General features: G+C 43.5%; 1 protein-coding gene across 2 annotated transcripts in view; it reads left to right on the top strand.

Moving 5' to 3' along the window:
* The window catches only part of LOC132379217 (fatty acid-binding protein, intestinal-like), a 36,563-nt gene extending 9,652 nt beyond the window's left edge, over positions 1-26,911 (top strand). The window contains exons 1-5 of one of the 2 annotated variants that reach the window (XM_059946926.1): positions 2,615-2,630; positions 7,424-7,529; positions 23,626-23,798; positions 24,961-25,071; positions 26,161-26,911. In XM_059946926.1, coding sequence (XP_059802909.1) covers positions 7,463-7,529; positions 23,626-23,798; positions 24,961-25,071; positions 26,161-26,211 — 402 coding nt within the window. In that variant the 5' untranslated portion in view covers positions 2,615-2,630; positions 7,424-7,462 and the 3' untranslated portion in view covers positions 26,212-26,911. Of the gene's footprint in view, positions 1-2,614; positions 2,631-7,423; positions 7,530-23,625; positions 23,799-24,960; positions 25,072-26,160 lie in introns of those variants that run through there. The other variant, XM_059946927.1, reaches the window with a different exon arrangement.
* The last annotated feature ends 1,057 nt before the right edge of the window (positions 26,912-27,968 follow it).

The raw sequence follows: 27,968 nt of genomic DNA, 5'->3' as shown, positions 1-27,968 counted from the left end.
CAGGCAGTGATGCAGCCAGTCAGAATGCTCTCAATCGTGCCCCTGTAGAAAGTTCTTAGAATTTGGGGGCCATACCAAACTTCTTCAACTGTTTGAGGTGAAAGAGGCGCTGTTGTGCCTTTTTCACCACATGGCCAGTATGTACAGACCACGTGAGATCCTCGGTGATGTGGATGCTGAGGAACTTAAAGCTGTTCATTCTCTCAACCCCAGATCCATTGATATCAATAGGGGTTAGCCTATCTCCATTTCTCCTGTAGTCCACAACCCGCTCCTTTGTTTTATGTGACATTGAAAGAGAGGTTGTTTTTGTGACACCACTGTGTTGGGGTGACGACTTCCTCTCTGTAGGCTGCCTCATTATTATTTGAGATTAGGCCATTCAGTGTAGTGTCGTCAGCAAATTTAATTATCGGATTGGAGCTGTGGGTAGCGACACAGACCTGGGTATACAGAGAGTAAAGGAGGGGGCTAGGTATACAGCCCTGAGGGGCACCTGTGTTGAGGGTCAGAGGGGCAGAGTGAGGGAGCCCACTCTTACCACCTGCCGCGATCTGACAGCAAGTCCAGGACTGAGCTACACAAGACAGGGTGACGGCCAAGGTCTCTGAGCTTCTTCTTAAGCCTGGAGGGGATTATGGTGTTGAATGCTGAACTGTAGTGCAAGAACAGCATTCTCACATAAGCATCCCTCTTCCCCAGATGTGTAAGGACGATGTGTAGAGCTGTAGCTATTGCATCATCTGTTGATCGGTTGTGTCAGTAGGCAAATTTACGGGGTCCAGTGTGGGTGGCAGCAAGCTGCGGATGTAGTCCTTGACCAGCCTCTCAAAGCATTTGCTTATTATTGAGGTGAGAGTGACAGGACACCAGTCGTTCAGACATGTTAGCTTGGTCTTTTTAGGTACAGGGACAATGGTGGATGTTTTGAAGCAAGAGGGCATTCTACACTGGGCGAGGAAGAGAGTAAAAATGTCAGTAAACACACCTGACAGTTGTGCCGCTCACATCCTGAGTACTCGCCCTGGGATGCCGTCCGGTCCCACAGCCTTGCACTGTCCACCCGTCGGAAACACCTGTGTACTTCAGCCTCAGTGATGACCAGGCCGCTGGTCGCATCATCTGCAGGGCTCCTCGGGGGCTCAGTACCGGCAACATCGAATCAAGCGTAAAAAAGATTTAGCTTATCTGGGAGAGAGGCATCGATGTTGGAAACTCCACTGCGTTTAGCATTGAAGTCTGCAATGGTGTACAGACCTTGCCATAGCTGCATGTGTTGTTGGTGGAAAGTTGAGCCTGAATCTTGTCTCTATGTTGTTGTTTCGCTGCCTTGATGACTTTGCGCAGATCATAGCTGCATTTCTTGAGTTCATGTTGGTTGCCGGCAGTGTAAGCTGTCTCACGTGGTAAGTGCTGCTCGCACAGAACTGTTGATCCAGCATTTCTGGGTAGACCCTGAACGATTTCTGGGGCACAACGTCCTTGATGCACTTCTGGATGAAACTCGTGACCCCCTCTGTGAACTCGGAGACGTCTCGTCATGGAAGATATTCCAGTCGACGTAATCAAAGATGATGTCCTGCAGCATGAAGGCCGATTGGTCGGACTAACAGTGGACAGTTTTAGCTTCTGCCTGTACTTTGGCACCAAAAGAATGGAGGAGTGATCAGATTTTCCAAATGAAGGGTGAAGGAGTGCTTTGTAAGCGTTGTGGAAGGGAGAGTAGCAGTGGTCAAGTGTGCTGTCTCCCCGCGTGCTCACCTGGAAGTGTTGGCAAAACTTCGGAGACACTTTAGTCAGCAATGTTCTATTAAAGTCATTGGCCATGATGAAGGCAGACTCCAGTGCTACGAATGCAGCAGCAATCGATATGAAACTGAGACAGGGTTTATAAACAAATCCCAAGGTTTATTGACCTCTGCTCAAAAACATTGAAAAGTAATCAAATGACTAACTTAACTGGAAGTTAACAGTTAGAAGGCAATATCTAACAAACAGTCAAACGTAGAAACTGTTCTTAACGAGTTCTCATCCAAGCATAGACTTAAAGTGGTAAATTCAAAAGTCCATGTGATTTATACAGTCATTACGGAGAGACTTCCCCAAAACAACGATTCCTTCGAAGTAACGATGATCTGCCCATCCCACAGCCGAGAGATTCCTTGTTCAAAGAAATCATGAGGAAATAAAAGGTACTGACCATTTGACTGGAGGGTGGTCACTGCACAAACCTTCCTGACTTTGCAGGGGTTTAAATCAAATGTGCGTGCCACAATTCCTGAATGAAGTCACAAAGGTCTATCATTCCCCAAAATGCTGAACGACATTAACTTTATCCAATCCCTTGAACTTGGATAACTCCGGTAATGCCTTCACTCTCCGATACTGGACTGTAAGGGGAAAAATAAACGTGCAACAAACTAAACCGGTGGAGCCTCCACACTTCCGACTGGCAACAACAACGTTGCACAAAAATAAAAATGAGAACTGCGTCACAGACCGCGGGCTTTGGTTTAAATACCATTTGGAACATGCTATCATGTGACATAACATGACCCCACAGTCAAGAGACAATTAAGTCATCCTACTCACAAGACCATTACATCATCGCACTGTCCCGTGTTCAAACTGTGAGTATGTTACACCAGCTGTGCAGATACTTTACTAGTTGATAAAATAATGTTTGTGTTGTTATAACAGACGTGGTGAATTGTACTGCTCATTCATCTAGTCATACTGAGAAATTTAAAATTATTGTGAAAGCTGCTGAAAAGTATCAGTATAATTACGTGGGAAGCTGTAGAGGAAGCTCTGTATGGTGTATCTGTATTTCAGCCGACTTGTGAAGGTTCAAAATGGGATTAAGAATATTGCAGTGGAATGCGAGAAGCCTGACCTCTGATGGCCAAGCCTTTAAGAAGTTTATTTCTGACTTGTCAAATCCTCCCATTGTTATAGGTATTCAGGAAGAGTGGCTGTTACTACATTTAAGTTTTTCTTTGCAGGATTATATTGTAATTAGTTATGATAGGTTAGTTGGTTGAGGGCTGTGGCTTTATAAGGACAGGGGTAGGATGTAGAGTTGTGGCTGTGAATGAAGTGTACCAGGCACTCATAGTAGAAATATTTGATTCAACAGGTAGGGGTACTAAAATGGTTAATTTTTACCACCCATGTGGAAAACTAGAAAGTTAGAAAGTATGTTTGGCTCCAGCTCACTAAAGGTTGTTTGGTGTGGGAATTTTAACACACATAGCTCACTGTGGGATTGTTCATGGAAGTATGGTAATGGTTTGATTGTAGAAGAATTTTTAGGTATTTCCCATCTTGTGTGCCATAATGATGGGAGGGGCATGAGATTTAACAATCATATTCGTTCTGAAACTGCTATAGATTTAACTTTGGTTTCAAACATTCTGCTAGAGTGTGTATGGGATGTTATGAGAGATGAAATATTGGGGAGCGATCATTTTCCTATATTTATAACCTTGTATTTGGATTTATATAGGGTTAGGAGGTCGCTTTTGGAGGTGGAATTTTGGTAAAGCAAATTGGGAGAAGTTTAAGGTTTTATGTGACGAACATCTGCCAGGGCTGAATGTTGAGGATGATGTGGATTTTTTTGTGGATGTTTGTAGTGAAAGGTTATGTCACGTTATTCATGAAACTTCATTGGAAGTGATTCCTATTAAAAAGGGCACTAGCTGGAGAAAGGCTGTACCATGCTGCACTGAGGAGTGCACAGAAGCAGTTAAATAAGGAAAGTTATCACTCTCCAGGTGACCGTATTAAGTATAAAAGGGCAAAGGCTGTGGTGAGGAAAGTAGTGAAGAGTGCGAATAAAGGTTTACTGGAGGTCACATTGGGATGGCAACGGAAGGGATGTTAAACATGGAAATGACTGAGGAATGATTAAGAAAATGGGGTTCATAGGGATAGTAGTATTGATTAAAAAAGGTACTATGTTTGTTACTGAAATAGAGACAGTTGAATTGGCTGGGTCATTTGCTGCAATTTAATAATCAAGATAATTTAAGTGAAGAGGTTAAACAATCGAGGGATAAGGTTTTAAAATAATACCCAGATGTGTTGTCAGCCAGCTGTAGCAATGATAGTATTTGAAAAATAGAGAATTTTTCTTTGTGTGAATTTAGAAAGGCTATTAATAGTGCAGGTCAGATGTCTCCAGGAAAAGGTGATATATGTTATGGTATATATAAGCATATGACTGACAACTCTCTTGTGATAATATTGGAATTTTTAATCATATTTGGAGGTTAGGCCATCTTCCTTCATTGTGGAAAATGGCAGCGGTATTGCCTGTGTTAAAACCTGGGGAACTCCCATCAGATCCTTCTGCTTATAGACCAATATCATTACCTTCTCATCTGTGTAAACTTATGGAGTGCATGGTAACAGAGCGTTTGAGCTATATTTTGGAAAGGAGAGATGATATGGCATTTCATTAGAGTGGATTTCAGAATGATTGAATGACATTGGATTCAGCTTTATGTTTGGAAGATGGTACTAGGACAGGTATATATACAGGTATATACAGGACAGCACAGGTATAGAAGTTGTAAAAGCAGTATTTTTTGATATAGAAAAACCATATCATATGTTATGGAAAGAACGTCTTTTGTTTAAATTATGGAAATTAGGAGTGAGGGGAAGATTGCAGAATTTTTTTCTGAGTTTTTTATTTGGACGGTCTGTGCAGGTAAAGGTGGTGAGGTATATTCGGGCTTCTATGAGATAGGAAATGGGACCCTACAAGGCAATATTTGTAGCCCTTTATTGTTTAATATTATGATTAATGATATTTTCTCTGAGATAGATATTGGGGTGGCTAAATCACCATATGCAGATGATGGAGCTTTATGGATTAGAGGTAGAAATTTCAATTTAACTGTACATGGGATGCAATTAGCAATTAATAAGGTCAAACAGTGGGAAAATAGATGGAAATTTAAGCTTTCAGTATCTAAAACACGAGTTATGCATCTTGCAAGGAGGATCAATAGACCTGCACTTGATTTGAAATCATTATGGGTCAAACTCTTGAAGAAGTGGTAAGATTCCTAGGCATATGGATGAATGCTAAGCTGACATTGAAGCACCATATCAGTAAAAGAATTGATAAATGTAAAGGAGCATTAAGTGTTCTCGGGTGTCTAAGTGGGTATTCTTAGGGTGCTACATGAAAATCTTTGTTGACTGTTTATATTTGTTTAATTAGATTCGTGCTTGATCATGTCTGTGTGGCTTATGGATCAGCTTCATCTTCAACTTTAAAATATTTGGATGTGACACAAGCACAGGCTTTAAGATTGTGTCATGGTGCTGTAAGATCATCCCCTGTTTTGGGTTTACTGGTGGAAATGGGACAATTACCCTTACAATTGCTGAGTTTGAAGTTGATGTTAATGTACTCGATTCAACTGAGGGTGGAAAGAAATGATCACCCTGTTAAAGGTGTGTTGGCGGACTGTTGGGAACATTACAAGAAGAGTGTTTTTAGTTTTGGGTGGGTGGGTTCCTAACATGCGCAGAATATGGGTGTGCTGGATTATGCAATATACCCATTGTAGCTTTGTCGGTAACCCCCACCTTTGTTTTTTCCAGTAACTTTAGTTGAATTTAGTTTACATGATTTAATGAAGTCTAAAGATCTGATATGCCTGAGAGTCTGCTGGTTCATCAATATGCTAAGGAAAATTATTATGAGAAATTATTATAAAAATTATCAATTTTACTGATCAAAAGATAATTTAACTGGGAATGTTGTTGTGGCTATTGTTCTTTTGCCAGAATCACAGGTAACAATAAAGAAATGTCTTGCTAACCATTTATTAGTATGTACAGCAGAATTCATTGCCATTATTTTAGGCTGACAGTGGGTGGAGTAAATTTGTCCTGGCCAGGCTTTAACTTGTTCAGACTCTCTTTCAGTTTTGGCTAGACTTAGAACAGGGCATTCTAGCAGTAGGGCAGATTAACTGGTGGAAGCTGTCAAAACTTTTTTTCATATTCAAACTATTGTTTTAATGTCTTCTTCTTATGGGTCCCTGCACATAGAGGTGTTGAGGGGAATGAGTGGGTTGATTGTTAGCAAAAAAAAGCTGTTAAAAGTTCATCTCTGGATATAGACCTTCTACTTAGCAAATCAGAAGCTAAAGAGTTAGTGGGGTTCAGGATTAGGGGATTATGGCAAGACTTGTGGCATAATAGGCATAAGGGGAGACACCTTTACAGAATACATAAAACTGTTGGGTTGATGAGAGAAGGGTGTACAATAAGAAGGGAAGAAATTATATTGATCTGACTGAGAATTGGGTACACTTTACTTATTAATTCCATATATCTTGTTGGAAAACTCCACTCTGGGTTTGTGTAGGTTTTGTTATCATTATGAAAGAGTTGAACACATTCCTTTACAGTGTGAGGTGTGTAAGATTGAAAGAAATAAAATGCAGGCTTCACAGTTATCTTTGGGGGATGATAGTTTTCATTTGAAAATGTTATTAAGTTATGGAAGTGGCTTTAATTTAATTGACAGCATTGTCTTTCATTTCTTACAGTCTTTGGGGTTATTTAGTTTTCATTTGATAAAGAACTAGTAAGGGTTTTACTTCCCAATTCTCTACACCACACTCCAGTCCAGTTGGTGGTGTTAATGCACATTTAAGTTGGAATGCCAATGCCAATTGCCACTAAAAGTCAGAAGAAGTTGGAAATGAGTGGCAGGTGACTCCTGTTAGCTGGGTGGGGGCTGGGAGGTGTCTGTCTGTGCAGGCCTGACAATCTCATCCTCATCACAGCCTTTCTAAAGACTTTGAGCACCGTGGATGAGATTCTGAGTGTGTAGCATGGATCTAACAGGGAGGGTCCCCTGTGGCTGTCAGCCCTGCGAAGTCTTCCTCTTCGTTGGTAAGTTCTGGCCCCGGGCATTCTGCCAAATGGTTCTGACAACTTGCACAAGGAACCATCTCACTGTTCTGTTCTCCTTCCACAAGGCTTACAGGATGTTCCACGCCGACAATGGCCCTATGGATATGTGGTCCGAGGCAGTTCCTGAAAACAAAATTCCACAAAGCACTTGCCATGTGACAAAGTCCACCTGACTGGGACATTGTGTGGCCACACAGTCATCCTTTGCAGCACTAGGGGCAGGTAGTGTTTGTGTACCTGGGTTCGGTGAGCATGTTGCTGCAGTCACAAGCAAAAGGATAGAACCAATTGATTGCCTCTGAAGTATGGTGGACCACAAATAAATAAAATAAAGTCAATGAATAATGACAAAAGATCAAGGAAAGATGAGTAGGTTGTTTCCCTTTTAGTGGTCTTGGGAACTAAAGCGATTCTGTCTCAGCAGTTGGACCCGAGCTTCACAAACTATCTTAACCCTGGCTTCTTTTACCAGGATAGCAACAGAGGCAGTAGTTTCAAGAAACACTGAGCCATGGCTTTCAATGGAAATTGGAAAGTCTGCGAAAATGATAACTTTGAAGCATTTCTCATCGCAATGGGTAAGTCAATGCTCCCAGACCTCCAAAAAATAAGAGTAATTAGTGTACCAGTGGGATGTATTTTTACTGGCACTGAAAGTCACCATTCCCCTAAAGATTGCCAAGCATGTCAATGGGGAACTTAACAGTTGTACAAATAGTTGAAATTAAAAATGATGTATCTGAGTGATCAATAAAAGGTGTAGCAAGATGGATGAGCCATCGATATAAGCAGACATAAGGGTGCTTAGTCTTAATTATGGTGATGTGGGACTGTTCCCAAGGTTGTAAAGTGGATCCTCCATGAGGTTTGGCTGTTGGTTCCTCAGAAAAGATGGACAAATGGAAGAATGGAGGGCACACTGATAATAGATGTTTGAACAAAGAAAGGAAACCAAAGGAGCTCAACTCAGAAAATAGAAATGTAAAATCAGTATCACTGGCATTAAGCAATACTACTTTTTGGAGCAGTTTCAACTGTTTTAAAATTAATTATAATTTTTGACAAAGTACAAATCATAAATAGATCAGTTTGAGATATGATGACATCTCCACAGATATTGCCATTAATCTTCACATATAGTTGGCCAATTGAATTGACAGAAATATTTTGAAGAATTAATTTTCCAGAATACAATGACCAAAATCAATTATGTAGTAAGTAAATTTGAAATTGGCATCTGTTACTGAGAGTTTGTTAATTATTCATAAAGTGAACTATTAGGAGGAATGTTCATATTGTAACAGAGAATATAATATTTTAAAAGATTAATATTTTAAATATTTTCAAGGATATGAAGGTAAATCATCAATGATAAATATTCAAATAATTCATAATTCTCAGTGAATAAACATACTGATCGGGAATAAAACCTGAGTAAAAGTTGTTTGACCATCACCAACTAAAGATACCAATGTAGAGATTAGGCTAAAGTAGAAACAAACAATATTAAATTTTAGGAGCATGAGGATTGTTAAAAGTCAGTGAAGGGTGATCAACAAATTGTTAAACAGTGAGATCAGATAGGACAGTAAATTATCAAAAAAATACAGCAAAAGCAGATTAAAATGAATTCTATAAAGGAAGATAAACATGTAGTATTAAGAACAAATGAGGATCCACCAGATACTATGGCAGGGAAAATTATAGTGGAAATGAATGAAATTGTCAACATGAATGAATATTTTAATCTATTTGCATTTAGAAGGAAAAGGTGTACATGATTAAACTGGGAATCATGGACCCAAGGACTGTGATCCACTTATTCATTAATAACTTCAGAATCAAAATCAAAGTTTTGTGCATAAGTACATGTATGCCCAGTTGCAATGAAAAGCTTACTTGCAGCACCACAGGCATCTAGAATCATATTAACAGCATTCAGAGGGAAAAAAATTAAGAATGAAGTATACGTAATTTTTTACAAGAAACAACAATATCTATCGTTAAAGATCCTCACCTTCCAGGCCATGCCATCTTCCTGTAGCTACCCTTGGGCAGGAGGCACAGAAGCCTGAATCCCAGCTGCTTCCCTTCAAACATTGTTCTTCAACCATCTGGTACAACCCTTCATCAATACAGATTAGCACACTATGACCATTTTGATCACTTTGCACTAAAATGGAGGCTGCCAGAAGGTGAGGATCTTTGAAGGTGGATCTTGCCTACAGAAAGGGCTGCAAAATGAACATCTAAAGGTTTAGAAGTCTATTGGACTCAATGCCATCAATCAAAAAAGTGGAAGAACAACGTGTGCAAGTACTGGTTTTAATTTCTGAAACTGGATGCTGTTGTGGTGGGGGGTGAGGGGTAAATACCTTACAGGTGCTAGCATCGGGAGTCAGGTCTCTGGCACTGCACCCAGCTCTGATGGTCTGAGAAAAATGGTGGAGTCAAGCAGGGCAATAGTGATTAGAGACTCGATTGTGGCTGCCAAAGAAATACCAGTATGGTGTGTTGCCTACTTAGTACCAGGGTCAAGGGTGTCTCTGTGTAGGTGCAAAACATTCTTGAGGAAGAGGGTGAACAGCTAGAGGTCATTGTACATGTTTCTACCAATGGCATAGCTACAAAAGGGACGAGGTCCTGCAGAGTGAGTGTGGGGAGTTCAGTAACAGGCAGGACCTCACAGATAGCGATCTCCGGATTATTCCCGGACACAGATGCTAGTGAGATGAGAAGTAGAAGGTTAGACCAGATTAATGAGTGGCTGAGGAGCTGGTGCAGGGGACGGCGATTCAGGATCTTGAACCATTGGGATCTCTTCTGGGGTGGAGGTGACCTGTACAAGGGGGACAGGTTGCATGTGAATCAGAGAGAGGCCAATATGCTTGAAGTTTGCTAGGGCTAAGCGGGAGGGTTTAAACTAGGTTGGCAGGGGATGGAACTCTCAGCAGGAGCAAGTCATGAGATAAATCAGTGGCCAGCAAGAGCAAATTTAATAATCAGGAGAGCCCAGGCGCATTAAAGGGAGTGGAAGGAATACCCAGTTAAACTGCACTTTTTTTCAATGCATAAGGATTAACAAGTAAAATGGATGAACTCAGGGAAATGGAATGTTAAAAACAAAAACAGAAAGGCAGAACAGTCAGCACAATGTTCCAGGATACAGATGCTAGAGGTGTGAGAGTATAGATAGGTGAGGAGGGGTTATTGCCTTATCAATAATGGAGCATATAATGGCAGTGCTTAGAGATTACATCTTTTGAGGATCATCCAGAAATACCATTTGGGTTGAACTTAATAGAAGATGGGCAGTGTCACAGATTCTTGGATCACTGGAACCTCTTCTAGGGAAGGAGTGACCTGTACAAGAGGGATGGTTTGCACTTGATTGGAGGGGAACCGACTTCTGGCCGGAGTTTCACTAGTGCTATTTGGGAAGGTTTAAACTAGTTTGCCAGGAGGATGGGACGCAGAGCATCAAGCCAGGATGTTAAGCAAAGGAGAAGAAGGTCAATGTCAGTGCCAGTGAAATCAAGCAGGAGCAAAGTAATGAGATGGTTAGTTTGAAGTGTTTATTTTAACACTAGGAGTACTTATGGGTAAAGGTGATGAACTTAGGGCATGAATCAGTACTTAGAACTATGAAGTTGTGGTCATTACAGGGATTTGGATGAGAGAGGGACAAGAAAAGGGTGCTTAGTCCCAGGATTTCATTGTTTTAGAAAAGATAGAATGAGAGGTAGAAGAGGGGATGGGAGTTGCATTACTAACCAGTGACAATACCATAGCTGCACTCAGAGGGGACATAATGGAAGGCTCGTCCACTGAGTCTACATGGGTAGAACTCAAAAATAGGAAGGGTGCAATCACTCTGATGGGATTGTACTACAGAACCCCAAAATAGCCACTGGGACATTGAGGAACAGATACGAAGGTGGGTAACTACTGAGCTAGTAATACGGGCAGGTTCTGGATGACAGACAATGTAGTATAAAATTATAACGAATTTTATTAACAGACAAAACTTAAAGAAAACATACATAGAGAGGCAAATAAAATACAGCTTCTGAATTACCAACAAATCGAATAAAGTGCAATTGTATTATCTTTAGCTTATGGCTCATGTGATGTTCAAGTCTCAATACTGTCTGTCGTGGTGTATAATAAAATGCATCAATGCAATAAGGTATGTTAGATAAAGTTGCTAATCAATACAATAGAGTATATCAGTGTCTCAGGTTCACACGGAAATTTGAGACTATCCAAATAACAAAAGACTACAGCAGCGGCTCAAACAAAGACATGCGCGACCCTGGAATATACAAAAGGACATACATAAGTAATACACTAAAGTAATACACTATACACATACACATAAGTAATACACTAAAACAAATCAGCCAACAGGATCAGCAATGACGCCCACCCACCTTCTACATAAACTAGACCCTGAGCCCAGCACATGTGAACAAGTTTCTTTAAGGCGACCTGGGTATGCAAGTCCTAAGCTATTTTCCTTCCAACTGGAAGCAATAGGCACAATTCTCATTTCCACCGTCACCCCAGCCCTTCCCCAAAACTAATCAGTGTCTTGGAGAATACATCTGTCAAATACATCTGACAGATGGGAGAATTCATCTGTCTCCCACCCATCTGACAATGGCTCAAGCCCTGTGCTACCACTTGCAATGGCCTGGATGTCATCAAGTTGTTCATTGATGTCACTATTTTGGGCTGTGGGGCCTTGAACATGATGCATCTCTCACAGGGCTTGCAGAACTCAACATCATGATGCGTGCCTGGCCAGTAACATCGCCCACTCACCAGCCTGAATGTTCTTTCTGCCCCCTGGTGTCCATGGCCCCATGCATTTGGATCATTTGCTCCCACAGGGAGGTTAGGTAGATGAGTTGCTTCTGGCTGCCTTCTCTTCAGGTCTTCTGTTGACGATACAAAACCCCTGCAAAGATCACCACTGCTGCAGTGGTTCAGGGGTGTCTGCAGCTCCACCATCAGCTGCTCCTGTTGGCAGGGTTGCTCTGCTCTGGCCCAGTACTTCAGGAAGGAGGAGATTAGCCGTTGAAGAGTAGCCAGGGATTCTCTGCTGTAGCTGAGGAAGCTACTGGTGGCCTCAAAGTCTAAACCGCCTGGTCATCACTTGCTCTTCATTGACTGCTCTGAGACTGTGGGCCAAGGGGGGGGTGCAGTAATCCCAGGAGGGTGTTCCATAGCCAAACATTCACAACGGTAGGTCCCGAGTGCTGCCTCGACAGGGCATCTGTGACTGCATTCTGATGGCCAGGGTGGTAAGTGATCTGAAAGTCAAATTGGGCAAGTTCTGCAACCCAGCACTGGTTTTGCAAGTGATCTGTTGATGGTAATTGCTTAGTGATTTTTTTTTCAGACTGGCCTGGTTAAAATCCCCCAAAACAATAGTGAAGGCATTAGGGTGCACTATTTTGTGCAGATCATCTAAAGCCTGACTGACTCTGGCCTGAGGTGGAATGTATACTGCCACCAAGGTGATCCCAGAAATCTCCCACAGTAGGTAAAAAGGACAGCACTTAACTACTAGATACTCCAGATCTGGTGAGCAGAATTGGGACAGCACTGATATATTTGTGGACCAAGAAAAGTTTATCATGTGGCATACTCCTCCACCTCTGCTTTTGAGAGACTCTATAGATCTATCCTGACGGTGTGTAGTAAAACCATTGATCAGAATCACTGCATCCAGTACAGAAGGGGTTAACCAGGATACCATTTAACAAAGGACACACTCAGTCCTAATGCCCGTCTGATCAGCACCCTGTCTCTGAGGTCATCAACTGCATTCACCAGAGACTGCACATTCGCCAGCAAGATAGTTGGTATTGGGAGTTTAAAACCCCGTTTCCTTAAACACACTTGTATCCCTGACCTGCAACCATGTTTTCTACGTGGAATCCGGTGAGGAGTCCGTCCACAATCAGTGTTGTTTCCGTCAGTTTTAAGCAGCGATAGTTTGCTTAAATGCATTAAGGCATCTTTGTTAACTGTACTGACCTTGGAAGCAGTTGTGCTTTTTAGCTGTATCAAGCTGAAACAAGAATATTTAATTGTATCCATTGAGAGTTCTGCTGCTACACGAGTCGCCAGGAGGGACCCCAGAAGAGGAAACAACACACTGGACCGCTGTTACACCACCATGCTATTCCACACCCTCACTTCAGGAAGTCTAATCTGGCTGTACTTCCACTCCCTGAATATAGGCAGGTACTGAAATCTGCAGTAAGGACCAAGAAGGCATGGACAAGGGAAGCACAGGAGTGCTTATAGGACTGCTTTGAATCGGTGGACTGGACTGTTTTCAGGGATTCATTTCAAATCCAGATGAGTATGCTGCAGTTGCCACCGACTTCATTAAAACCTGTGTGGATGCGTGTGCCTGCAAAGACTTACTGTACATTCCCAAACCAAAAGCCATGGATGAACCAGGAGGTACGTCAGCTGTTGAAAGCTAGGTCTGTGGCATTCAAGTCTGGCGACCCAGGTCTGTACCAGAAAACCAGGTATGATTTGCGAAGGGCTATTTCAAGGGTGAAGAGACAATTTTAAATGAGGTTGGAGGCAACATTGGATGTACTACAACTCTGGCGGGGTTTGCAAGACATTACTTCCTACAAAGCGAAGCCCAATAGCATGAATGGCAGCGATGCTTCACTACCAGATGAACTCAATGTCTTCTATGCCCGGTTTGAAAGGGAGAATTTAACTACAGCTGTACAGATCCCTGCTGCACCTGATGAGCCTGTGATCTCTGTCTTTAAAGAGAGTGAACCCTCGCAAGTCGGAATATCTGGTAAGGCTCTGAAAACCTGTGCCAACCAACTGCCGGGAGTATTCAAGGACGTTTTCAACCTCTCACTGCTACGGGCGGAAGTTCCCACTTGCTTCAAAAAGGCAACAATTATACCAGTGCCTAAGAAGAATAATGTGAGTATCTTAATGACTATTGCTCGGTAGCATTCACATCGACAGTGATGAAATGCTTTGAGAGGTTGGTCATGATTAGACTGAAATCCTGCCTCAGCAAGGACCTAGACCCATTGCAATTTGCCCATCGCCACAATAAGCCAATGGCAGATGCAACCTCAATGGCTCGTCACATGGCCTTTGACCACCTGGACAGCACAAACGCCTATATCAGGATGCTGTTCAACGACAATTGCTCAGCATTTAATACCATCATTTCCACGATCCTGATTGAGAAGTTACAGAACCTGGGCCTCTGTACCTCCTACTGCATGTGATCCTTGACTTCCTAACCAGAAAACCACAATCTGTGTGGATTGGTGATAACACCTCCTCATTGATGGTCAACACTGGTGCACCTCAAGGGTCTCAAATACCATCTATAAATTTGCTGATGATGCAACCATTGTTTGTAGAAACTCAGATGGAGACGAGAAGGTGTACAGGAGCAAGATGTACCAACTAGTGGAATGGTGTCACAGTAACAACGTTGCACTCAATGTCAGTAAGATGAAAGAGTTGATTGTGGACTTCAGGAAGAGTAAGACGAAGGTACTCATGCCAATTCTCATAGAGGGATTAGAAGTGGAGAGAATGAGCAGTTTCAAGTTCCTGGGTGTCAAGATCTCTGAGGATCTAACCAGGTCCCAACATATAGAGTTATAAAGAACGCAAAACAGCAGCTATACTTCATTAGAAGTTTGAAGAGATTTGGCATGTCAACAAATACACTCAAAAACTTCTATAGATGTACCATGGAGAGCACAGGACAGGCTGTATCACTGTCTGATATGAGGGAGTTACTGCACAGGACCAAAAGAAGCTGCAGAGGGTTGCAAACTTAGTCGGCTCCATCTTGGGTACTAGCCTACAAAGTACCCAGGACATCTTCAGGGAGCAGTGTCTCAGAAAGACAGCATCCATTATTAAGGACCTCTAGCACCCAGGGCATGCCATTTTCTCACTGCTACTATCAAGTAGGAGGTACAGAAGTCCGAAGGCACACATTCAGCAATTCAGGAACAGCTTCTTCCCCTCTGCATCCAATTCCTAAATGGACATTGAATTTGTGAACAATACCTCACTTTTTAATATATATTATTTCTGTTTTCCGCACTATTTTTAATATATTCAATATATGTATACTGTAATTTATTTATTATTATTTTATTACTTTTTCCTTCTATAATATGTATTGCATTGCTGCTAAGTTAACAAATTACACAACACATACTGATGATAATAAGCCTGATTCTGATTCTATAGCCCCAATCTTAAGGTCTGTAGATGGTTCATTGGGTTGTTGCCTATCAGGACCAGAAACTTATTGCTGAGCAAGTACTCCCTGGACTTATTGGTGACTGCCCACTTAGGACCTAGCAGCTCAAGAGTCATGACACTAGAATTTCCCATGTTCCTGTTCTGATGCCCAACTGACACAGGCAACCTGCTTCCTCTGCCCAACCATCTCCTGGGAAATTACTGCCCCAAGATCTTGGTGGCTTGCATCAAATTGCAGAATGAATGGATTTCAGAAATCTGCATAAGCCAGCACTGGAGCTGTGGCAAACTTCTCTTTCAGGGTCAGGAAAGCAGTCTCACATTCTGGATCCCACTACAGACAGAACAAGTGGGTTGGCACGTGGTGTCTCTTCTTCTCTGCAGAGCCCAAAGCAGAAAGAACATGAAGAGGGGTAGCAACATGTGCTAAGTTCCTTGTGAACCTCCTGTAAAAGCTGGCAAAGCCTGGGAAAGGCTGCTGCTCTCGGGCCTTCTCCACTCAGCCAAGGCTTGAACCTTTCTAGGACACCCCCTCAGAAGAGCTGACGTGGCCCAAGTATGATACTTCAGACTTGAAGAAAGAACACTTACTGATCTTAACCTTAAGGCTGTACTGCTCAAAACATGACAAGACCAGTTCAAGACAAAGGTGCTCTTCGATGGTGGAGGAGAAAACAACCACGTCATCAAGATAAAGCAACAGGGACTGGAAACGCTGGTTATCCAGGATGCACTCCATTAACTTTTGAAACGTCCTTGGAGCATTACACAGACTGAACAGTTCATACAGGCCAAATGGAGTACAAAAAGCAGTTTTAGATCTATCCTCCTCCACCACTTCCACCTGATTTTAGGTACTGGCTAATCCTGCTGAAGGGTCTCGACCCAAAACGTCGATGGTACTTTTTTTCCAGAGATGCTGCCTGGCCTGCTTAGTTCCTCCGGCATTTTGTGTGTGTTGCTCAGATTTCCAGCATCTGCAGATTTTCTCTTGTTTGAGGGTAGAAAACCATCTTGCTCCACTCAAGGAGTCTAGAAGTTCTTCAATATGGGGTAAGAAGGTAGATATCCTTCCTGATTATGGCATTCAATTTCCTATAGTCTTGCACCACTTAATGAGTCTAGCAATTCTTCAATATGAGGGAAGAAGGCAGGTATCCTTCCTGATACACATCCACATTGAGCTGAACTTCTTCCTAACTATCACCAAGAGGAAGAGTGGAGGCTACTACTCTCTCTGACCACCTTGCTCTAGAAGTTTCCTGTTACGGACTTTAACCCCTTCGTACTGGCTAGGGGGAACCCTTTGATACCTCTGACAAATAGGAGCATCATCAGCCTCAGGGACTTCATGATGAATGATGTTCGTGCATCCAGATCATCTTCAGACGTAACAAAAACATGAGCAAATTTGCACAGCAACTGCCTAAACCCCTTCACTTGATCATCTGTGAGCCCTGGGATTGGAGCAGTGCTATGACTAGAGGCAATGTCTGATCCCCTGCTAATGGCTGCTGTTCTCTAAAGGTCTCTTGTTCTTCTAGAGGACCTATCAGCTCGAATCAGACATAACCCACCTCCCCGCGCCTATTTTGACTGTAGAAAGCGATGCACGATGTGTTTGAGGTTGCAGCTTAACATCGGAGAAACTCACATCAATCACTGGAAGCAACACACACAAAATGCTGGAGGAACTCAGCAGGCCAGGCAGCGTCTACGGAAAAGAGTACAGTTGACGTCGTGAGCCGAGACCTTTCATCAGGACTCAGATCTTCATGAGTCAGCTGTTTACTATTTTCCATTGATGCTGCCTGGCCTGCTGAGTTCCTCCAGCATTTTGTGTGTGCTGCTTGGATTTCCAGTATCAGCAGAATTTCTCATTTGTTAGTTACTGGAAGGGCTGGATGCCCATTCCTTACCCCTACACATGCACTGGAAACCACTAGTCACCTACCCCGTGACTGGGTTACCAAACCAGCAGAAATGGAATGGTACGTTGGAGTCTGGTGGTACTGTAGCTAAAAGTGTTCATTAGTAAACTAAGTAATACAGTACAATAAAATGCAAATATACATATAAAACAGGTTAGCAATGATATATACAGAAATGTGGAAATAGGAATCAAAACCAAGCTCTTTCAAAGTCTGGGGGTAAATAAATAGTCTTAAGATGGTGCAGAGTTCAGTTCAGTTTAAGTCGAGGTATTTGCTGTTGTACCGTTGGAGGGAGAGAGAGCGAGTGAGAGGTGAGCAGTTGCAGCAGGCAAACCATCCGTTGTCATCTTGTCCAGCTGTGCTGTTGCAGTCACCGACTGTGACCCCTCCATTCCCAGCCAGACCTTTCTTCAGTGGTGAGCCTGTCACCCAGGCGAGGGTGGACACACACACAAGCCCCCACCAGTCTGCCTTCACACACTGTGAGCCTCTGATCGATTCCCCCGAATCGATCCTCCAGATCCCCACCTTCCTGTGAGTGCACAACACTCTTTGTCTACCTGTGTCTCAGTAGACTCGCTTTTTATCTCCCCTGCTGGGGTACGAGCCATCCATCACATGTCCACATGTCCATCACCTGGCATCATTTCGCTGTCTCAGCAGGAATGCTCACAAGCAGGCAAAGTCCTTGGAAGTAAACAATTATCGAAGAAGCCATAATACTAAATCATTCTCTCTCTCTCTCTCTCTCTCTCTCTCTCTCTCTCTCTCTCTCTCTCTCTCTCTCTCTCTCTCTCTCCTCCCTCCCTCCCTCCCTCCCTCCCCTCCCCTCCCCTCCCCTCCCCTCCACTCTGGACCCCATCTCCACCTGGTTTGCTCATCACACATCACACACTAGACCTCCCAGCAAAGCATCATCATTCACCCCTAAGGGTTCAACTAACACAGACAACTGACGAAGGGATTGATGGTAAGGTGCAGAGACTGGGACAAAGCAATGTGATTCAGCAGGAACTGAAAAAGGGGCAATGGTAGTGGAAAAATCGTACCATCCACAGACAATCTGCTCATGAAGCATGTTTAAAGCTGGTATGTCACTGGGATTCAAGATCTCATAACACTTCTTAATAACATTCATCCCTATTAAACAGGGCACAGCTTGCTTGCTGCATGGTCAGTAGGGTCCTTTCCAACCAACATCCCTCTCTTAGGTATCGTCTGGCCTCATGCCACTGCAGCAATATCAAACTTATAGTAACTGAGATACAGTAGGGGATATCTAAACCATTGGCTCCATTCAAAGAAAGCCATGCACAGTTGGCCAAAGCCCCACCCCATCTTGACCAGAAGTGCTCCCTTTAAAAAACTTCCAGTAACAGTAGAAACATTAAACCCTGTGAACAAAAGACACTAACATTTAACACCGCCCAAAGAGACCTCTACAATTGGACTTTCTTCCAAAAGACATTCAAACAACTCCTTGCTAGCACAACATGCTTAAACAAGAGAAAATCTGCGGATGCTGGAAATCCAAAGCAATGCACACAAAATGCTGGAGGAACTCAGTAGGTCAGGCAGCTTCTATGGAAAAGAGTACAGTCGATGTTTCGGGCTGAGGCCCTTCATCAGGAGTCCTACTGGAGGGTCTTGACCCAAAACATCGACTGTACTCTTTTCCATAGGTGCTGCCTGGCCTGCTGAGTTCCTCCAGCGTTTCGTGTGCGTTGCAAGCTCTACATGTTACCCATGCACCTGACTATGCCCCACTTGTGGCTTGCCCTGTCACCACAGTATTAAGAGAACTATAGATAAGAATAAGTATGGACCTTGCGGGGGAGTTTTAAATCGGAGCAGGGCAAATTACAAGAGCATTAGGCAGAAACTAGAGAAAGTTAACTGGGAACTGCTGTTTTTGGGCAAGTCTACATCTGACACGTGACAGTGTTTAAAAACCAACTGCACGGAGTACAGCTCAGGTATGTTCCAGTAAGAAGGAAGGCAAGGGTGGCAAGAGAACTTTGGATGTCGAGAGCTGATGGATTTAGTCAAGCAGAGAAAAGCAAAGTACAGTATGTGAAGCTTAGGAAAGTAGAATCAAACAGAACCCCTGAGGATTATAAAGAGGCCAGAAAAGAACTCAAAAAGGGAACTAGGAAAGTCAGGAGGATCCACGAAAAGTTCTTGGCAAGTGGGATTAAAGAGAATCCCAAGGCATAAATGAGGAGCAAGAGGATATCTCAGAAGAAGGTAGGCCCACTGAAGGATAAAGTGGTAATATTTACTTGGATACGAAGGATGTGAGTGATGTCCTTAATGAGTATTTTACATCAGTATTTACCAAGGAGAAGGATGTAGAGTATAGGGAGGTCAATGGTAGGGAAGTTACTGGAGAGAATTCTTAAGGATAGGATTTATGAGCATTTTGAAAGCTATGGCATATAAGGGAGAGTCCGCATTTGTGCTGGGCAAGTCATGTCTTACTAACTTGATTGAGTTTTTTGATGAGGTGATAGGGGTTCTTGATGAAGATAGAGCTGTGGACTTTTGAAGTCTTTTGACAAGGTCCCTTGTGGGGGGGCTCATACAGAAGATGCATGGGATCAATGGTGAATTGCCATTTGGATGCAGATCTGACTCACCCTTAGAAGACAGATGGTGGTGGCTGTGATTAGTGGGGTTGCGCAGGAATCTGTACTGGGACCGCTGCTGCTTACGATGTTTATAAATGACCTAGATGAAAATGTAGATGGTGGGGGGGGTCAGTAAGTTTGCTAATGTCACTAACTGAAGCATTGCATAAAATTGAAACATCAAGACAGCAGGAGGTGAACGCTGCTGTCGAAAGAAAGCCCCAGTACTCCAGAGATCTCTCTGTCTCTGTCTCTCTCTTGTCCTCGAATCGGGGAACAGACAAGCGACATGGCAGACTGTAGCAATGAAACAGCAAGCTGCTGGTCTCCACTCTCATTGCAGGAGCGATATCTCTCTCTCTCCATCACTAGTGAGACAGAGAGCCCGTCTGAGATGTAGAAGTGTTGGGATGGACAGTAGTTTTTGATAGACTCTAGACCATGTGCTCTTTAGGAGCTTTGCTGTTACTGCCTGGTGGGTATGGAGGGGTGGGGGGGGGCTGATGCTTTGCTTTTGCTGGAGCGAGTAGGGGGAGGGTGGAAGATGCTGCTTTTGCTGCCTCTTGTGTTTGGGAGGGGGTCTTTGGGGTTTTAACATTTTCTATTATTCATCCTTTGTCCTTATTTCTGTTATGTGGATGTCTGTGAAGAGTAAGAATTTCAGGTTATATACTGTATACATTCTCTGATATTAAATTGAACCATTAACCATTGATAAGAAGGTTGGTTCTGGTGTGGATTGTGTATAAGTCTAGCAAAGAATAAAGCAGGATATACAGTAGATCAGTTGCAGATAGGGGCAAAGAAATGGCAGATGGAGTTTAACCTGGCCAAATGTGAAATGTTCCATCCCAGTAGGTCAAATGCAAAGGGACAGTACACTGTGTTAAGGGAAAGACTTGGTCGATCAGCAAAGGAATCTCGGGGTCCAAGTTTATCGCTCCTTAAAAGTGGCTACACAGGTTGATAGGGTGGTTAAAAAGGCATATGGTAAGCTTGCCTTTATTCGTAGAAGCATTGAAATCCAAAGTCAAAGTTCAAAGTACAAATGGTACATTTATTATCAAAGTCTGTATAAATTATACAACCTTAAGATTTGTCTGCTTACAGGCAGCCACAAAACAAGAAACCCAAAAGAACCCAATTTTTAAAAAAAAGACCAACACCCAACACAGAGAAAAAAACACAAATCATGCAAATAATAAAAACGAGCAGCAGCACTCAGAACCAAATTGAGTCCGTAGACCTGGAGCCCAGAGCAGCCGGAGTAGGCTCATAGCTGCTGTCTCAGTTCATCACGTTGTGGGGCGAATCGCCGCAAAGCTCACTGACACGAAATAAGTAGCAGCTGGTGTAGCCTCAGAGCCTCAGTAAATGTCATGGAAGGGCAAGCAGAATCAGCCCGATCCTTATCTCCAGTCCTGACACTCTGCCTTATCAATCTACCTGGGCCGGCATTTAAATCATCCAAATATCAGGTCATCCCTGTGCTAGGACACAGGCCTTGCTGCAGCAATACGCTCTGGGCCTAGACTCCACAACCCATCCCGTGATCGCAGCTGCACTCGACCTTTCCAAATCAGTTCAGCACTTGCATCAATCCAACCTCACTCCCAGTTTAGGTGGATGGGCTCCATAACTCCTCTGCACTGACTCCTCTCTGACTTGCTCACTCCAACTCTGTCTCTGCCTCGAACGTGGCTCGACATCACCTCTTGTCGAACATGCCACGCTCCTTCTTTGCATTGCATCCACACGACTCGACCCACAAATCAGCCTCGCTTTTGCTCAGCTCTTCATTGTTTGTGGTGATAGTTTAACACAATTTACCACAGAAAAAGAGTAATTAATAAATTATTTAGTTGTATGTCTTGCCCTTTGAACCACCGATAAGCCGTTGCCCAACTTCAGTAGTGCCATCTTAAACCGAATGTTTTAAGTCAAGAAGTTCTGTGCAGCTTTGTAAAACTAACTCAGCCACATCTGGAGAATTACAGGCAGTTCTGGTTGCCCATTATAGGAAGGATGTCAAGGCTCTGGAGAGGGTGTGGAAGAGTTGTACCAGAACACTGCCTGGATTAGAGGGCACGTGCTGTAATGAGAGGCTGGGCAAACTGCAAATTCAGATTCAGATTCAGGTTATTGTCATTTAGAAACCACAAATGCAATGCAGTTAAAAAACGAGACAACGTTCCTCCAGAATGATATCACAAAAGCACATGACAAAACAGACTACACCAGAAAATCCACATAACGTTTGGCCATCCCCAATCCAGAGTCCAGAGAGGCTGCTACCGTCTTAGCGCGTTCCCCGGAAAGGAGCTCCAAATCCACCAGACAAACAAGACCAAAAACTAAAGCTAAAAGACCTGCACAAAAACACATAGTTACAACAGTGCAAACAATAGCATAATTGATTAAAAACAGACCATGGGCACAGTAAAAATAGTCCAAAGATATTAAAGGACTATAAGTTCAAAAGAAATCACCACACAGTTTCCACAAGTCCCGAGGGTCCCGGCAGACTCGCCATCCCACGCCGGCAGCAGAAGGGAATACCCCCGCTATGGACTTCCACGGCACCGCCCGACTCAGCCTCGCAGACGCAGCACACTATGAAAGCTCCGTCGAACCCAGCCTCGCAGACGCAGCACACACCGAAAGCGACCTGACCACAGCGGACTCCGAGTCCGTCGAAAGGACTCTGAGTCCGTCAAACCTCCGAGCCAACAACCATCCCCTCCGGCACAGCTTCTCCAAGCACCATCCTCTGCCGAGCATATTAAGACGGCCCCGCCAACAGCCATCGGCAACGTGGCCCCGAGGACTACGGGCCTGTTCTTCCCAGCAGACTCCCGGACCTCACAGCAGCAGCAGCAACGAAGAAGGTCTTCGTGGAGATTTCCCAATGTTCCTCCGTGCTCCCACATCCGTTCTCAATCGATTATGATTGCGCACGGCACCCCACTTCACAAATAACAGATAATCATCTCCGGAGTGGCCACTGCAAGCTGCGTCGCACCGCCATCTTGGAAATTGAGTCATTTGGGTCATTTTCACTGAATTGACAGTGGCTGAGAGGAGATCTGATAGAAACTTATAAGATTATGGGAGGCATAGCTTTTCCCCAGACGGTGCCTTTTTCCCAAGGTTGAAATGTCTAATTCCAGAGGGCATGAATTTAAGGCAAGAAAGGTAATTTCAAAGGAGATTTCAAGAAAGAGGAGAAACCATACCTTGGAGTTAGGACGCTGGGGATGTTTAGATCCCTTGATGACTTTAAAAAGATTAAGAATATACCTGAAGGGAAAATAAGGGGAACAAAGAGAGGGTAAGAGGTGGATCTGGCAGATGAATTTAAAAATCTCAAGAGATTCTGCAGCTATATTAAGAATAAAAGGGTAGCTAGGGAGAGAAAAGGTCCCCTTGGAAATCAGCAGGACAGCCTATGTCTCAAGCCACAGGACATGTGTGTCTATTTAAGAATATTTCTATTCACTGTTTACTGAGACAGACTTAAACTGGAGTCTAGATATAATTCTGGTTATACAATTCTTCATACTTAAGATTAATGTATCCTTTCAAAAGCATGTTAACCACAACTATACGTGTTACTCTTGGTGTGGTCTAATTAGGTTTTGTCTCAGTGTAAACTGACGCCATTTTAGACCTCTGATGTAAGAGATCAAGGTTTTATGAGCCCCCTGTCTGGGGGCTTTTGACTCAGCAGATCCAGTCACAGGTTGCTCTGGGTTTTCTACTCTGTCCACACACTCAGCCCGGCATTGCGGTTTTGTGCTGTCATTGTTTAGGTGTACCTGAGAAGCAAAGAAAGATGGTGCTGGACGACATGATGGAACTAGGCATCAATCAAGAAGGAAAGAAGTTCACAATCATTGAGAAAAGCTGCCTCGGTACTAAGACTACAGAGTGGTGTTTGGAGGAAGAATTTGAAAATACCCTTGCTGATGGTAGTAAAGTGAAGGTAATTCCCCCCCCCCCACCATGATTTTCCTTCTCCAATAGAACTGATGCCCACTGGGGACCACCGTGCGGCAGAACCAGTTCGCTTCTCAGCCAACAGTCCACTCTTCCTGTGAAGCATGGGAAAACTATACCCAGGCTGGCTGGTCAGCAATTTCATAGCCCTCTCCCTGCTGTGAGATTTAACTCTGTACGATTTAATTTACAGCGTAGCACCCCACACATTTTAAGCAAGGAGCTGACATGAGGCAGATAGTGGCACCGGAGCGTGGTGGTTAGCACAACACTTTACAGAACCAGTGACCCAGGTTCATTTCCACCACTGCCCGTAGGAGTTCTCCCAGAGGGTTTCCTCCAGATGCTCTGCTTTCCTCCCACAAGACATCTCGTTTGATAGGTTAACTGGTCATTGTAAGTTGTCCCATGATTAGGATGTGATTAAATTGGGGGATTGCTATGCGCTGTGACTTGAAGAGCCTATTCCGCGCTCTAGCTCAAGAAATAAATAAATAAATAAATAAATAAATAAATAAATGTGGACTGGCACTGAAAGCAGGGGATCATATCCCCCTCCTACCCAATGACATCCACAGGTTCCACAGGTCAGACGGGATGACAGCTGGAGTGACCTGCTTCCCCCACCATTACCGTGCTCCTGGCCCTCTGTCATGAGGTTCACCCAGTTGCCCTGAGGTAAATTTCCAGTTGCTCATTGTGAGTAGGCATGCTTCTTTTGAAAAGGGCCCCGCTGGCTTTGAGGAGGTGCCTTGTGGCTTTCTTATTGAGGCAGATTAAGCCAAGAAGGGCTACAGAGGAATAAATGCGCAACTGGTGTTACGCGGTCGCTGGCTGATTCTGGTCAGGTGGGTAGGTTTAAAATTGCACCCAAGATTAATTCTTGTAATGAGGACTGAAATAACCTATTAGGCCAACCTGGCCCGAGTCATGTCTTCTGCACAGCACAGCAGTACCGTGCAGCATATTCACAATGGTATCACTGTTTGAAAGGGAAGGCCTGGGCAGTGGAACCAGCGATTTATGGATGTTCTTATTGAGCCATATTACCAACAAACACCAGCAGCCAATAAACCTCAGGAGCCTGTAGACATTGCCATTCGCCCAAGGCAGAGAGCTCGAGGCATAATTCCCTCTTTCTGTTGCAGGGAACATTTGTCTTGTCCAGCCCAAATTGCTTAGCCGGGCGTTTTAAGAAGCTTTCGGATGGGAAAGACTTCTCCATCAACAGAGAGGTTGACGGTGATAAGCTGGTGCAGGTAGGTCTGAGCATTTACTGAGCAAACGGGGAGAGTGGGTGTCATTCATGGTGCGGGCTGTGGTAGCCAAGGTCATGGAGGAGCGAACAGAGCCCCACAAGGGAACAGCGGACTCAATGGGACAAATTTCTCTGTAATTGTGGACATCTTACGAAATGCTACAAAATAATTGAAAGAGAGAAAGGATCAATTGCCCATGTTATTCGGCGCCTTTTGACAGAATGAGAGATGACCTCATTGAAAATTAGAATGGCTCAACGAGTGGCAGCCAGAGAGGAGGTTTCTCCTTATCAAAGAGTGAGAAACCAAAGGTCACAGTGTCAGAACAAGGGGAAAGCCTTCTGGAATTCAGATGAAGAGAGATTTCTTTCCTCAGAGGGATATGAATCTTTGGAGTTTCTATCATGGAAGGCAGTGCAAATTAAATCACTGAGTTCATTCAAAACACAGATCAATGGATTTCTGGATAAAGGGAATCAAAGACATGAGGACAGTACAAGACAATGGTGCTGAGGTCAAGGATCAGCAGGAACTTGTTCAATGGCAGGAAGGCTGAGGGTGAATGACTCCCCTTCTGTTCTAATACCTGGTTTGCCGTTCCTGAAACGTCCATTTTCTGCAAGCAGCAATGCCCTTATCACATGAGTACGTTGTAAAAGCAATGACATCCACTGAGAAAATAGTAGGTTCAGATCTACCTCCAGATTTCCTCTGAGTTATAAAGGGATGGACCCATCCCCAGTGGTATTGTACCCCAGTGTTATACACAGACAGACCCATCCCCACTGGTATTGTACCCCAGTGTTATACACGGACAGACCCATCCTCACTGGTATTGTATCCCAGTGTTATACTGTAGAAGAACAGGTGCTCTACAGTGACAAAAGGAAAGATACAGTCAGGGATTCCCAGAGAAAGTGGAAGGAAAGGATTTGGCATCCAAATTTATAGAAACTCTGCCTTCAGAACAGAGAGACGGGTTACATGGAGTGTTCTAGTTTGTAGAAAGCAGGAAATGACTGCAGTAGAAGGATACACAATAAGGAAGTCATCTCCCTCCTAATTAAATATCTTTTCCTTGAAATGTAGGTCATTAACATTGATGGACAGGAAGCCAGAAGGATCTTCAAGAAAAAGTAAATCATGCTGTGGCCAAGTTCCAGATGTGAAACCATTCCTGTGTATTGCACCTCATGAGCACTATGCCTGGTACATCAGATTGTGTTTGCTGATCTTAACTGTGTTCGTTTAATTGCGTAACTCTACGAGCAATAAACCACAATGAATTGATAATGTTATGCAGACAAGAGCACAGATCCTAAGCCAATAAAAAGCATGACAAGGCAAAGCCCATGTTGTTTTATTAATTCCTCGAAGGGTCCGTTACAGTTCATTGTTGCAGCTTTGCCTTAGCTTAAAATCTGCTTCAGGGATGTGCGTGCTGAGTACCGAGGAACTGCTGCACAGCTCAATTATAGGTTGAAGGGACCTGATCTCATGTCTGTACCATAATCGTACAATAAAAAACAGAAAGCCAAACAGTCACTCGGAAAGTTTTTCTAGATGAGGCACGGTCCACACAGTGGTCTACTCTACCCTGGAGAAACCAAATTCAGGCACTTGAACCAGAGGGGATAACTTCACTCACTCCCATCACTGGACTGTTCCCATAACCAATGGACTCTTCATCTCATCTTCTCAATATTTATTGCTTTTTTTCTTTTGTACTTGCACAGTTTGTTGCCATTTGCACATTTGTTGTATTGTCTAAGATGGCACTAGTGTTCATCGATGACTTTCTGTGAGCTGCTTTGAACTTACTCCATAGAGTTGGGCGTGGTCTTTCACAGATTCCATTGTGTTTCATGGATTTACAGTGTATGCCTGTGAGAAAATGAATCCAGATTTGTATATGGTGACAGATATGTACTTTGATAATAAATTTACCTGAACTCTGATCAGGTGACCTGGTGACCCATTTTGGAGCACCTGCGTTCAGTCTGCAGGTTGAATTCCCCAACCTACTCCCCTCTGACCTCTCTGCACTGTTAAAGTGAAATCCAATGCAAGCTCAGGGAACAACACCGCTCTTTGTATCAGGGCACATTACAGTCGCTTGGACAATATTGAATTCTCTCATGTTAGATAACATACACTCTCTTCACGTCTATATAGGAATCATCTCCATAGGACCATAAGATATTGGAGGATTTAGGCTATTCAGCTCATCGAGTCTGCTCTGCAGATCATCATGACTGATCCACTTCCCTTAAATACATTCAATTACACAACTACCAATGGCAGTGAATTCCACAGATTGACTACCCTCCAGCTTCCGCCTCATCTCCTTTCTACTTGAACATGAAGTCTCTCTATACTGAGGTTGGACGCTCTGGAATTCCCCACTATCAGAAACATCCTCTCCATATCCACTCCATCTAGGCCTTTCAACATTCAATAGGTTTCAATGCAATGCTCCCTCATTCTTCTAAATTACAGTGACTTCAGGTCCAGAGCCATCAAATCTCCTCATATGATAAGCCTTTCAATCATAGAATCATTTCCCTCTCCAATACCAGCACGTCATTTTTCAGACAGGGAGCTCACAGGAGTCCAAGTACTGTCTGACCAATGCCGTATAAAGCTTCAGCTTTACATCCTCACATTTATATTCTAGTCCTCTCGAAATGAATGCTGACATTTCGTTTGTCTTCCTCACCACTGACTTAAGCTGCAAATTAACCCTTGGGGAATCCTGCACAAGGGCTCCCAAGTCACTTTGCAACTCAGATTTTTGAATTTTATCGCTGTTCAGAAAATAGTCGACACTTTTATCCTTTCTATCAAAGTGCATAACCATACACTTCCCAACTCTATTCCAACTGCCACTTCTTTGC

This window comes from Hypanus sabinus, chromosome 21, assembly GCF_030144855.1.
Source record: "Hypanus sabinus isolate sHypSab1 chromosome 21, sHypSab1.hap1, whole genome shotgun sequence".
Classification (NCBI taxonomy): Eukaryota; Metazoa; Chordata; class Chondrichthyes; order Myliobatiformes; family Dasyatidae; genus Hypanus; species Hypanus sabinus.
This window is presented reverse-complemented; position numbering and strand designations above follow the sequence as displayed.